The sequence below is a fragment of the Gambusia affinis genome, linkage group LG23, assembly GCF_019740435.1.
Source record: "Gambusia affinis linkage group LG23, SWU_Gaff_1.0, whole genome shotgun sequence".
Taxonomy (NCBI): Eukaryota; Metazoa; Chordata; class Actinopteri; order Cyprinodontiformes; family Poeciliidae; genus Gambusia; species Gambusia affinis.
The window spans coordinates 16716902-16729764 of record NC_057890.1 but is presented as its reverse complement, the minus strand read 5'-3'; the positions used below and the strand labels follow the sequence as shown (position 1 = coordinate 16729764).

The following is a 12863-nucleotide window of genomic DNA, read 5'->3' as shown; positions in this document are numbered from 1 at the left end:
TGTTAATCATATTTTCCAGTAGCTTCCAGGCAGCACGTTGGAGCAGCTCTGTACTTTCACTGAGATTTTTTCTCTTTTTCAAACTTTCATTTCTGCCTTTTTGTTTTGGATACTGTCACTGGATGGATTTTTGGCAAAACCTTTCACATTTTTGCTATATTTAACTTCTGTTTGGGATCAAATAAGTGTGTTTGAATTTGAATTTGAGTTCTTAAAGTAGCAACCTTAATACAAATAAAATCATGTTCTGATGAAAGATGAAGAATTCGATCTCGGGCATTGAAGTTAACCTGAACTTTATATTCTGTATGTGCAAATTTTACAAAACATCTCAAAATGTTTTTTGCCAAAAAAAAGGGTAAATGTTACCATTTAGCGTTACAAATACTTTCATCTTGGAGTTTTGGCTTTTTCATGACTCAAATTTGTGCTAGAAGTTAAATTAGAAGAGGGCAAAAGGGATTGGTCAAAATTCAGCCGAGTTGCAGTGATTGGCCAGAAAAAGACGTAAATCTAAAAATGTTAAGGTGACTGAATGATTAGATTTGCAGAAAGATAAAAAATTCTGGGCAAAATCTGTGAATAATAGCTAAATGTAAATAAATAGTCCTTCCTGGAGGGACTTATAAATCACCGGTTTACTAACAGCAAGATAAAATGGTACACTAAAAAAAAAACAAGTTAAAGAAGAAATGCAGAAATATAGTTTGAACATAAACATGATGGAAGCTGCTTGAAAGAAGCAGTTTGGGGTTTAAGGATGACGTTCCAGCGGAGTCAGGATGGAGGATAAATCCTGATCCCTGCTTGGTATGCAAACACTCTGCTCTGCTCTGTCTGTTTAAGTCAGCCAGACTCCTAAAGAGACGTGACAAGCACCTCAGACGGTCGTGACTCATGGAGCTCCGTAGATAAAATCACGTCCGAAAGCAGAGGACCATGCAGGTTTGGCCTAAACGTCCGATCGCAGCGACTCCGTCACTTCCTGTTTTGTATCAGGTTCATGCAGGAACAGGCGGCTAAAGATATGTTTATTATCACTTAGGTTTTATTTTATGGTCTCTATAGCGCTGAGATTAAATGTGTTTAATACTGACATACTTTACTGATGTGAAAAACAAGTTGGATTTATTTAGGTTTGTCTGTATGGATGTAGAAAGACATAAAGTGAATAAATAGAAAATTATTATCAAGGTTACACTTAAAAATTTGTTTGTAAAGTTTAATAAGTGTTTAAGGTTTTTACATTGTTTCTGAAAATTGTTAAAGCTTAACTGATGGATGGATGGATGGACTGTTGTTATTTTTATTAAATATTGACACTGTGTTTCATAGTTTAAACATTTTAAATGATTCACATCTATAGAAAATAAATGTAGAATTTAAAAACATCTGGAGTTGTTATTATTGGAATATTATCATGAAGACCATTCAGCAGTCCACTTCCAGCTTTAACCTGCTGGTGGCGCTGTAGCGCTCTGTTCAGTCAGTCAGTCAGACAGATTTATCTTCAGGAATATTTCTACACATTTGATCCGTTTCTTGTTTTAATCCAGTTTTCTCTACTGAACTCCATCAGCGGCTCTGATTTGAGCTCGAATGACGGCAAAAGTTTACATGAAAGTGATGCTGAAAGTGAGGAGGACTTTTGTTTTGCAACAACCGGCAGGCGGGAGGTGTCACACGGCGGAGGGAGAGGCTTTCCAGGATCTGTCATCCGAGCCGCCACATTGTTTTCCCCGCGGCGACGGGAATGCTGGACTGGTGCTGCTGGGAGTTGTGGGAGTCTAAACTTAGAGGACTGAGCGCATGCTGCACCTGTCCTCCACCCGTCAGCCTGCTGGTCACACCTACAAAGAGCTGAGGAAGCTGCTTCGCCACAGATGAGGCGTTCGTGGGCCGTAGGACGTTACAGCAACAGTCACCAACCCAAACAGACTCTTCTGGCTTTATTGAACTAACTGAGAAACTTTTAACTCACAATCAAACCATAAATCGTCTCGATGCTCAAACTACGGCTGAAAACTTATCATGATATAAATGTTTCATATCAGTCGACAGCAATAATTATGTATTATTGTTTTAAATATTTGAAATACTGCCAAACTTTTCTGTTTTATCCAGTTTTCACTCCAGCGGTTGTTTTTTTTTAAATTTCTTTTTAAGTTCCAATGAGGCACAGTGGTGAATCGAGGCCTGTCACAATAATTAATAAATCAATTAATCACATGATAGATTAAAACAAGATCAATAATTTCCATTTGCATCATTCGTCAATTTTCTCTTTTCTCTCTTCCTACCAATAACTGGCTGATGAAAAAGTCTTCTGGTGCTTTAATGTCAATTTCTGTTGAAGGAATATTTTGTTTGCAGATTCTTCAAAATGCATTTTATTTGTTGTTTCTGTTGGTTTGTTTATTAATTTTGGATATTTAAAATGTATTCCATTTCCAGTGTTTGACTCCATTTATTGATCTCTGCTAAACATTATTATGTCATTACTACTATTATATTACATGAAGATGATTTCAAAATAACAATTTTATCTTTTATTGCGATTTTGTTTACAAAGATGTCATAATGCATTTTATTTATGGTTTCTGTTGTGTGTGTTTTTGTTGTTGTAGTGTTTTATTTTGGGTGTGTAAAATATCTTCTATTTCTAGAGTTAACTTTGTAAAATTAAAATTTATTGGTCTGCAGATTCCCATTGCCTCAAACTAACAATATTATTGATTATCACAATAATTCTGGGGCAATTTATTGTCCAGCAAAACACATTATTGTATAAGTCATGATACTTAAAATGAACAGAAGCCCTTTAATAGCTTTGATCTGTTAAAGCTGTTCTTTAATACCACCAGTTAGGTTTTTAATCAGGTATTTTTATATTCATTCTTAGATTTGGTAACTCGAAGGGAAGCAGATGAGAAAAATCAGTTTGGTTAAATCTGTTTGATTACACTTCAGAAAAGATTAAATTTACATAAAAAAAATCCTGTTAGACTGTAATCATAAATATTAACAGCAGCAGCTCTATTAGAGGACGAGTTATTAGTGTATTTCTGACAGGTGTGACTTTCGCGGAAATGAAGTCGCTCATATTAAGATGATATAAATAGTTTGAATTTGCTCCACATTTTGGGCCAAACATTACAAATGTTGACAATAAGTTTGGTGACAGAACCAATTAGGCGGCTCAGCGCTGAGTCATGATCGCCTCAGTAGTAACAACAGGCAGCCAGAGGCGCAGAGCACAGATAAAATTAGATGATAATTGTTGTGCTAAAGGCTTCCCATTACTGGTGTCATACATCTGCTGTTATTTAACCTCCCTCTGCTCATATGCATGACAGCATGTCGCTGTGAATTACTGCGCCGCTTGAAGGCAGCAGACACCTGGCTGCACCTGAGCTGCAGCCTCAGGGAAACAGGGACAAACAGCTACAGGCGGGTTTTTACATCAACGTGGGCATGACTGATTTCTATCAGGCACATTGGAGGGTTTTCCAGCATGAATACCACAGAATCTCAGATAAATTCAAGTCCAGACTTTGACTAGGCCATTCTAAAACGTTCTTTTCAGACTGCAGAACATTTTTCCTGAGGAATATCAAGGTGTTTTTTTGGCAAATGTGAGACGGGCCTTTGTGTTCTTTTGGTTTCAGCTGCTCATGGATTAAAAATATTATATTAGTTTTTTAAAATATCAGATCCAATTTCCACAACAGAGCATTAGGGCCATGCCAAGAAAACCAAAATATATAAAATTATGAGGAATAATACAAGAAAAAAACTACATAATATATTACAATTGTCATAATAATATTTTTCTAATATTTTGCCTTTATTCTCATAATTTATTTTTTTATTATTATTATTATCGCCTTAATATTGCGTCGTAGATTACCAATTTTAGTTGTTTTTTTTAAAAAAATCTTGCTTTCTTTTCTAAAAAAGAAATTACAAATTAAAGAAAATATTTTGGAGACTTGGCTTCTATTTCAATCATCCCTTTGGTAATTTAACCAGAAAAAATCTTTTTTTTAAATTGTTTTAATGAAAAAAAAGCTCCTGATGTGACCACTTCATTCCATGGAAGAACAATTGTTTGTTATTCCAATCAATTGTTTGGATGAATGTTTCAAAGTCCAGCTTTTGTTAATAATTTGATGCTGATGTCCTAAAAGGTTAATTCATTAAATATTATCTGCAAAGGTTTTACCAATGTATAACTTCACAAGATGCTGAACATTCCTTGTTGTATTTTTTTATGCAGGAATTCCGCCCATGAAATGTGTTTTATGTTGATTAAATGTAAGTAAGTGAGACAAAAACCAGAAACTAAATCTGTCTGTGTTTTATGAGAGCATTTAAAGAGGAATCATTAGCGTTTAATTAAAGCTGATGTGAGAATTAGTAGATCAGATCAGAAAAATTTCTGTTTTTATTTTCTATAACAGAGACAAAGGCTGTTTTTAAAAGGCAAAATGCTGAGTTGTCCCCCAGGATCAGTGCAGGAAATAAAATGAGGTCTCAGTGTTACCCCCCCTCCCCTTCAGCTGCAGGTAATTAGGTCCTTGACAAGGACGCAGAGTCCCCCATCGAAGACTCGCCGTCCTCTCCAGCGTAAAAACGATTTGACTGCGTGACAATGAAAGCCTCCACACATCATCCTCTTCCTCCCGACTCGGCATCATAAACCTTCAGGTTCTGTTTGGCCACAAACTCCTCCATTTATTACAAACCCTTCATCACATCTGTCACTCTCCTCTTCAGCTGCAGACGCCTGGCCAGCTGTCCATCAGCAGCAGCTAAGACAGAAAGACAAACGCTGCTCATCCCCAGACGCAGCTACGGCTCATCAGTCAGACATTCTGCTCGCCTACATTACCCAGAATGCCAAGCAGAAATGCCATGATGAATTAGGTTTTCTAAGTTTTCCTTTTTCCCACAAATAAATCAACTTTGTTAGCTAAAACCAAGCAGAAACTGTGACTCTGATGTAAACTCAATAGTAATAATTGAAATAGCTTATTTCAATGATTGGTTCAAACAAAAAATCTGTCGGATAATAATGCACAAATGCCCTGTGTATTGGAGTCAGCTGTTAAAGGCATCTTGTGTTCAATGACAGGCAGCAAAATGCAATATATATATATTCAGTGAGGAGCCAAAGAACTTCAAGGTCATTTTACTGAGTGAGAAAAGGAAAACATTTCAGGGATAAAATTCCTTACATGGTGACGCCAAAGCTGCTCAAAAGAGGACAGATAGTGCAAGTTTCAGCTGCAGGAGACCACAGGACGTCCTGAACGTCAGCGCTAGCACAAAGGGTGAAGAACTGTGACCTGAGGGGACCATTCAATACGTTTCTCTATGATCCGCTCGATAAACTGTCATTGGGATACGTGGGATAGTTGAGGAGCAGTCAGCAGTCGTTCTGCTCCAAGTGATTCCTCCCTTAAAGACCTCGAACTACATGTTTGATGCACTCCTCCTCCACATGCTGCATCGCTGCGGAGGACTAAGGTCACCTCTGGTAGGTCCTCTGTGCACAACCTGACCATCTATAAACAGACTAGATGCTGACCTTAAGGTACAAGATGTGACGTTGTTCTCAGAAGTACAGGAAAAAGAAACCGAGCCAGGTTTTGGACCAGTTCAAGGACAACAGTTTCTACACAACATCTGTTAAAATGTTTGAGCCTGAGTTCTGAGAAAGCATCGAGTAAGTTCAGAAAATGAACCTCTAAGTTCCATGAAAGTACCTGAAAGTTTTTATAAACAACCTCTTACTTTGAAAAGCAGAAAGCAATTCAGAAAATCTGTCATCAAACTTCCATTCAGGCCTGAACGGCTCTCAGAGTTAGTGCGCCATCTTGGACTTAAACCAGAGTTTCCATCTGCATCTCCAAACAACTTCTGCTTCACTTCCTGCTGCATTCACTGAACCCTGGAAACTTTAAATGTTTTCTGCTTTGGCTTTATTGACAGTAAATAAATTCATTTTTTTAAAAAGCTAAAACTTCTAAGCAGATTATCTGATGTTTTTCTTTCGAACAAATGAATCCTAATTAACCGGGTCCATTTGGGTCGTCACTCATCCAGCTCCGCCTGTCAGAGTGACCTTCTGTCCAGCTTCAGTGTGGAGACACTTTATGAGGTAATTAGTGCAGCTTGCAGCTCAGCCTCTGAGAGGAGGGAGCTAATCCACCTGAGCAGGTCTGAACTGTAGAGATTACTTTTATTCAGAAAAAGGCTATTCAATGGGAGTTCTGGTTCCCATATTCACTGGTTAACCCCATCTGTCTTCTTGTTGGAATATTGTCTTAATGTTTCTCTCTTAGCCACGTTTCAAATCTTTTCAGTTCTTGAGAGTTTCAAAGTGATTTCTGGTCCTGCAGGATTCATTCTCAATATTTTCACCAGAGTCGAGTCTCTGGATACTGGATAGTGATTCTCCAAAATACACAGAGCTGTGCAAAGATGTTCACATCTCTAAAACATTTTAAAATTTTGTCACATTTTGACTACAAACCTAAAAGTATTTTGGCGAATCAACGCAAAAAATTGCAAAATTGTGAAGAGGAATAAACCTGGATGATTGTTTGCAAAAGATTTAGTGAATATAAACCAAGTTGCTTCGTTAAACTTTTAATCTCAGGTGATTGGAATAAATTTCAAAATTTCAAAATATTTGCATGTGAATCAGGATTGGAAGTTGGGAGTCAAAAATTATCAAAGAACTTTAGTTGCATTAAATAGCTGCCTCAGCCTTAACTGATCTATACAGCGAGTAATAAAAAGCTGCATTTACCAGCATAAATAAGTGCAAATATTTCCAAATTAATACCAAAGACACTTTGATTTTTATTGGGAAAAAATCAAAAAGTATCACAACATCTTGGAGGGACTGAAAAGATAAAATATTAATAAAGTTTAAGAATACATTGATATTTTAACAGTTTGTGAACAAGTTTTATTAATTCATTTTGGCCAAAAACAAAAATGAGTTTGACATCCCTGGAGAAAATGTAACCCAACTCTGCCAATAATACAATTGGTAAAATTGGTTTTCATATATTATATACATTAAGTGAATATATTATTCACTCAATCTGACTGAGTTTGAATTTCTTTGCAAAGAACACAGAACTGAATTTCAGTTTCTTAATGTGTAAAGTTGTTAAAAACCCAAAACATTTGCAGCTGTAGATCTGATTCCAGAAAATACCGACTCTGGAGAATGGAAGGAAATAAAAGCCACACGGACGGATGAATGGGTTGAGATTTTTCCTCGTGAAAAAGCAGGTCACAACTGTTTTTCCAACTATTTAAAAGGAACGCAACAAACAGGGTAAAAATCAACAGTTTTTCCTTGAGCATGAATGCAGCAGGAGATGGAAAAATCTGGTCAAATAAAACAGTTAATGAGGAAAACTGTTCAGAAGTGACATTAAAGGACCTGCGCGCTGCGTCTCAGAGGAAAAACTCAGAGCCGTTGTGATCAGAGGTTTATGTGTCTATTACCTCTTTATAATTGCCTCTGACTGGGGTCATCTCACTGCGGGTAATTGCAATAATTGCCTTCTTTCCTGTTCGTTCAGCACCAACTTTCAGCAGAAACAAAGAAGAATATTCATATCTTCTTCTTCTATTTAATAGCTGGTAGGTTTGAGTAAAATAAAAACACTGCATACAAGCAAAATTAATGTTTTATGATTTAAAAACGAAGACAACAGAACAACGTTAGGATGGTGAAGTTTTCAGTGCAGCAGAGGAAACTGTTATTTTTCATCTCTGAAACATTTCAGAGTGCGGATAAAAACTCTGCTTGGCTGCATCGTGTCGTGCTGTTACCTCCGGTGGCATTTTACGTTACCACGGTAACAAATTCATCAAAACGAGAAGCCAAGAGTGGTCATACAGCAGAATAAAAAGACACAAACAACGCAGCTGATCCGTAAGGGCCAATCTATTCAGTCTGATTCTGCGGTTTGTGCTAGTATCTATTTTAAATTATATTCTTAGAATTTATAATTGCACTTTCTGAACCATTTCAAAGGTTTGTCGCAGTTTATTTTGTCCTATTGTTCTTGTCAATTTCAGTTAAATTATTTTACATTGCTTAGTTTAGATTATTTTGCACTATTGACAATAATTATTAATAAAATAAGAGTTATTAAAATGTTGCTAATATTTTCTGTCAGAAAACATTAATTAAAAACAGAATGTTTAATCTTTTATCTCATAAAAGGAGAATTATTGGCCAGATTAATTTTTAAAATGTGGTAATATTTGACTCATTCATGATTCTTTCAGTAATTAAATCCTTTTGTTCACCATAACCACAGACTAGTAAAATATGACTAAAACATGTAAAACTTCTGATTTCCTTAAATTAGTTTAAAGAAAATTAGTTAGGATATTCCAATCAAAGTCATTGTAGATAGTGATGGCTGATGGCAGGAAATATCTCCTGTAGCAGTCTGTATTACATTGGATCTCAAGAGGACTCTGACTTAAGACCCTCTGCTTTCCCAAGACAGTTAAACAAATAAATTTATAATTCAGTACATTTAGGTCCTGAGTTTAAAAAATGAAATGTTTTAGGTCAGTTCAACTGTTTTTCTGTATCGGCATCGGCCGATAATAAACCTCAGGAATCGGTGCATCCAGTTTAACAGGAATATAACAGAAATCACAAATGTAAAGTTAAAGTTGTTAAATGCCAGAGCAGCGAGTTTTTACGCTCTGTTTGTTTCTGAGCTGAAAGCACAAACATCCTGGCTGTGATGGGATGTGACAGGTCAATCTCTGCTGCTCAGCATCCATCCCAGGGAGGTCCGCCCCAGGTTGCCACGGATACCGGCAGTCTGGCACGGTAGGAAAATACCTCCTTCTCATCTTCCTCCTCTTCCTCGCCCCCTGAGGGAGCGAGGCTGAGAATTAATTCTCCTTTGGACCTTATTTCTTCTTCCTGCTCGGCAGCAGGAGACGGAGGCGATAAGCCGGCCTCAGTTAGCCGCCGCGGCCGTGATGCAGCGCTGGAACTACCTTTAACTGCTCCGCTAATGTGAAAGAGGGATGATGTATGTGAGGGTGATGACGAGGGCAGCAGCAGCGTCAGGCAGCTCTTTTACCCCCATGCAGGGTGAATAATAACCACTCAGGTCAGCAGCAGCGCTTTATTTCAGCTCACCTTGCAGCGTCCTGCTGCGCCCGCCTGAAGCCCATAGATAAAACCAGAACCGAGTCCAACAAGGACACGCAGCGATAAGAAACCCATCCTGCAGCTCACCGCACGCTGCTACAAATCATTCAATTGGTCAATTATCAACTTCTGTTCTTCTTTTGGTCTGTAGATTTCACTCAGAGGTGTTTTTGGTCAACTTGAGCTGTAAAAACACAAAATCTTACCATGTATTTTTTTTATTTATTTCTATTTCAAATAGATCAGAACCCTTCAAACTAGACAAAACTAACTCATAAGTAACTTTACAGCAAGACATAGGAGCTGTTTTAAGTCAATAAATCCAAAACATTGTTGAAAAAGCACAAGTTGGCCAAGCAGATTATGTAAATGAGCAGAAGACATTTTTCCCATAATCTATAACGGGGTGTCAAACTCATTTTCGTTTTGGGGAAAATCAAGATCATGAATGCTCTTAAAGGGCCGGTTGTGCCAGAATATATTGACAAAACCTGCTAAAAACAGTTTCTAAAATCCATTTATTAAAATTAAATAATATTACTGAACATCTTTTCAGTTCCTCCAGAATTTTGCGATTGTTTTTGTGAATTTTTTGCAATGAAAATCACAGTTTTTGTGGTACTAATTTGGAAATATTTGCGATATTTGCACTAATTTGTGACGGTAAATGCAACTTTTTATTACTCGCCCAGGGGCCTCCATGTTGGTCTCGTCTTTCTGATCCCAGCGTTCCCAGAGCGTTCGGACGCTGCCGCTCCAGTGATTGATGGAGCTATTCTTGCTGTGGTGACCCGTTACGTAAAACCCAGTCAGACCCTAAAAATAAGAGCTGGCTTTCCAGGACGTTCATTGTTTGTTTTAGTGCAGCAGCAGCAGGAATCCAAAGCCCCCCGACCGATCCAACGCGCGACCCCCCCCATATTAGTCACATTAGAGCCGGGCACGTGCGGCGGTGCATGAAGGTTATTGACGTTTGGCTCAATGTGACGACGGAGGGAGGGAACCAGGAAGTGCTCGGTTTCCAAACAACAAATCTGAAAGTTTGTGGGACTTCAATGAAGAAACACATCTTAAATCTTTATTTTTTACATTTTAATTTTCTGTTTTATCAGTGTTTACTCAGATTTTAGACTTTTTAAGACCATTAGTTAGGAATGACAGTTAAAACCTACATCATGTCAGAAATTTCCAAAAACTATTGCATATTTCATAAGTAGTGCCTTTTTGCACAGAATGGATGTAGCATCAAACGTGAGTCAGTGGCAAGACAGACGCAAAAAGACAGAACCCACTGGTAAGCTAGCTAGCAAGGGTTTATTAGCAGCTAGCTAGCAGTAGCATTAGCCGCCTCCAGTCACAGATATACTGTATTTGTATCCAACTGAAACTTTTGCCTGATAGCAAAATCCAACAACAAAAATGACAACATAGAAAATATGAGATTTTCTAAGTAATTCTGCCAGAAAACTGCAAAACTGCTGAAACACTGAAAACTTCAGAGTTGCTCTTATGTGTCATTGACCAAAAATTGTCAACCGACAGCCTGCAATATACTGTCTTCACTAATCTTTTTTTAATGGCAAAATATTATCAAGGTTAGAGGAGAAGCAGGTCGGTCGACATGTAGATGCTTTTAAAGGGGCAGTAAAATGGAAAATCTATTTTTGTAGCTTTACATCATATTATTTAAGTTATTCCCTCATCAAAAACAAACCTGGAGTGCTGTTTTGATTCTTTCACGCATGTTTGAGGAATCCTTTAATCCATTCAGTTGTGCCAAATGTCTGGGTGGATTTAGCTCCGCCTTCGAGACGTAGCTCCTCCCCCACTCAGCTCCTTCAGACTAGCCAGGAGCAATTAGCAAAGACCTGGGGGAACTGAGCATTTGATGAGTTCATTATATGAGCTACATCTCAGTACAAAGCTGGTATAAATGTTGTTAAAGGGTTAATAGAGGAGCCCGATTATGATGACTTCCTGAAGGTGGAGTTTCAGAAAGAGACAGAGACCCAATCTCATGCCGTTAAATTACAATGTCAAATTTCTTTTAAGTCATATTTGATATATGCAGAATTTTTATAACAAATGAAGGCAACACAGTTACTTTATTATGCTATAAAATGTGCCTAGAAATTACATATTACCGCCCCTTTAAGGTTTTCATCAGTTAATATTAAAATAGGTTGGGGTTTTTCACGGCCCACTCAGATCCACTTAGGTTTATGTTTTTAAACTGAAACAAGAAAAACAACCCAAAGCAAAATTTATGTTCATCCTTTCAGGAACAGGAACAAACATGATCCAAATGTCTGTTTGTGTGGAAAACCTTCAATTCCTGAGGTCGACCGCGTCTTATTTTGTCTCTAGCAAACCCGTCTTCAAACCTGCAGCTCCTCACATGAATAATCGCCTCCATTAAGGCAGGAAACTGAGGCGCAGTCATTGTTTGTGCTGCTTCCCTTTAAAAACACTGTAATGACGCCCTGACAGTGAATCATGAGCGCATCGAGCGTGTGATTACAATCTTTGCCACCCATTCTAACGAGCCCGCCGTTACGCCGCAGCGCTGTTTCCACCGGTTGTGATTTTATACGCCGGCGCGCGCGCTGGTCTGACGGCTTCACCGGCCGTGCTAACGGAGTCTGGAGAGAGGTCACGTCTGCACATGTGAGGAGGCTTTTTATAACAGCAGCACAAACTGATTTATTTCAGGGATTTGCGGAAACAGCAGGGCTGAAGGTGACGACGACCAGACAGGAAACATGATCCTTTTCATTGATAAAAACTGGATAGATTGATCGGAACAGCTTTGACCGATTGGTAAAACGATGCAGACATGAACGCAGAAAAATCTACACAACTGAACCTCAAATGTTACCTGATGCAGCAGGAAAATATGTCATCTCTCTGCATGCTGACAGTCTGTGGGTGACCTGGGTAATTTCCTAATGCGTCCCAGTGGAAAGGAGTGATTCCTTGGTGAGCGCTGAGGTCACCTTCACCTGTAGATGTGTCCAGAAAACAAACAAGGAAAACCAGTTTACTGCTGCGCCACAGCTGCACAGATGCTGAGAGGAAAAAATGCTTGAAACTGAGATTCATCCACAATTTAAAATAAACCTTAGATAGCAGAGGAAATGCAATTTTTAGTTTTTGGAAGTGTTTATGCTTCTGTGTTGATGCCTTTGTTTGATGGTGGATAAAATACAGATGTGGTAGATGAGGCAGATGAGGAATATTTTAACAGAAAAATGATCAGAACTTACAAAAAACAAAGAAGAACATAGGGAGCCAAAGAACTAAAACATAAATCCAAGGGAAAACATCAGCAGGATAAACCAGGGGAGAGGCAGTTTACCCAGGAGGAACCAGCAAGGAGTAACTGAGAATGAGTTGAATGTAAACTGGGAAGGTTGATTACTGAACAAGATGGCTGATTAGAAACGGGTTGCAGGTGTGAGGAGAGAGAAAGAGAAGCACTAAAGAATAACTAAACCTAAGGAACATAATAAACTAGAATCATGAAGGAAGGACTAAAGTCAAGCAGGGAATAAACTAATCTAATAAAGAGAAACTAAGGAATATAGACTAAACAAACCTCAAAACAACACAGGATCCTAACAGCTTCCTGTTTTATAATTTTCGT

General features: G+C 38.1%; 1 protein-coding gene across 1 annotated transcript in view; it reads right to left on the bottom strand.

Annotated features, from left to right (window-relative positions):
- The window catches only part of LOC122826650 (rho GTPase-activating protein 8-like), a 46339-nt gene extending 34146 nt beyond the window's left edge, over positions 1–12193 (bottom strand). The window contains exon 1 of the mRNA XM_044108774.1: positions 12096–12193. Within this exon, the coding sequence (XP_043964709.1) occupies positions 12096–12120 (25 nt within the window). The 5' untranslated portion in view covers positions 12121–12193. The remainder of the gene's footprint in view (positions 1–12095) is intronic.
- Between the last annotated feature and the right edge of the window lie 670 nt (positions 12194–12863).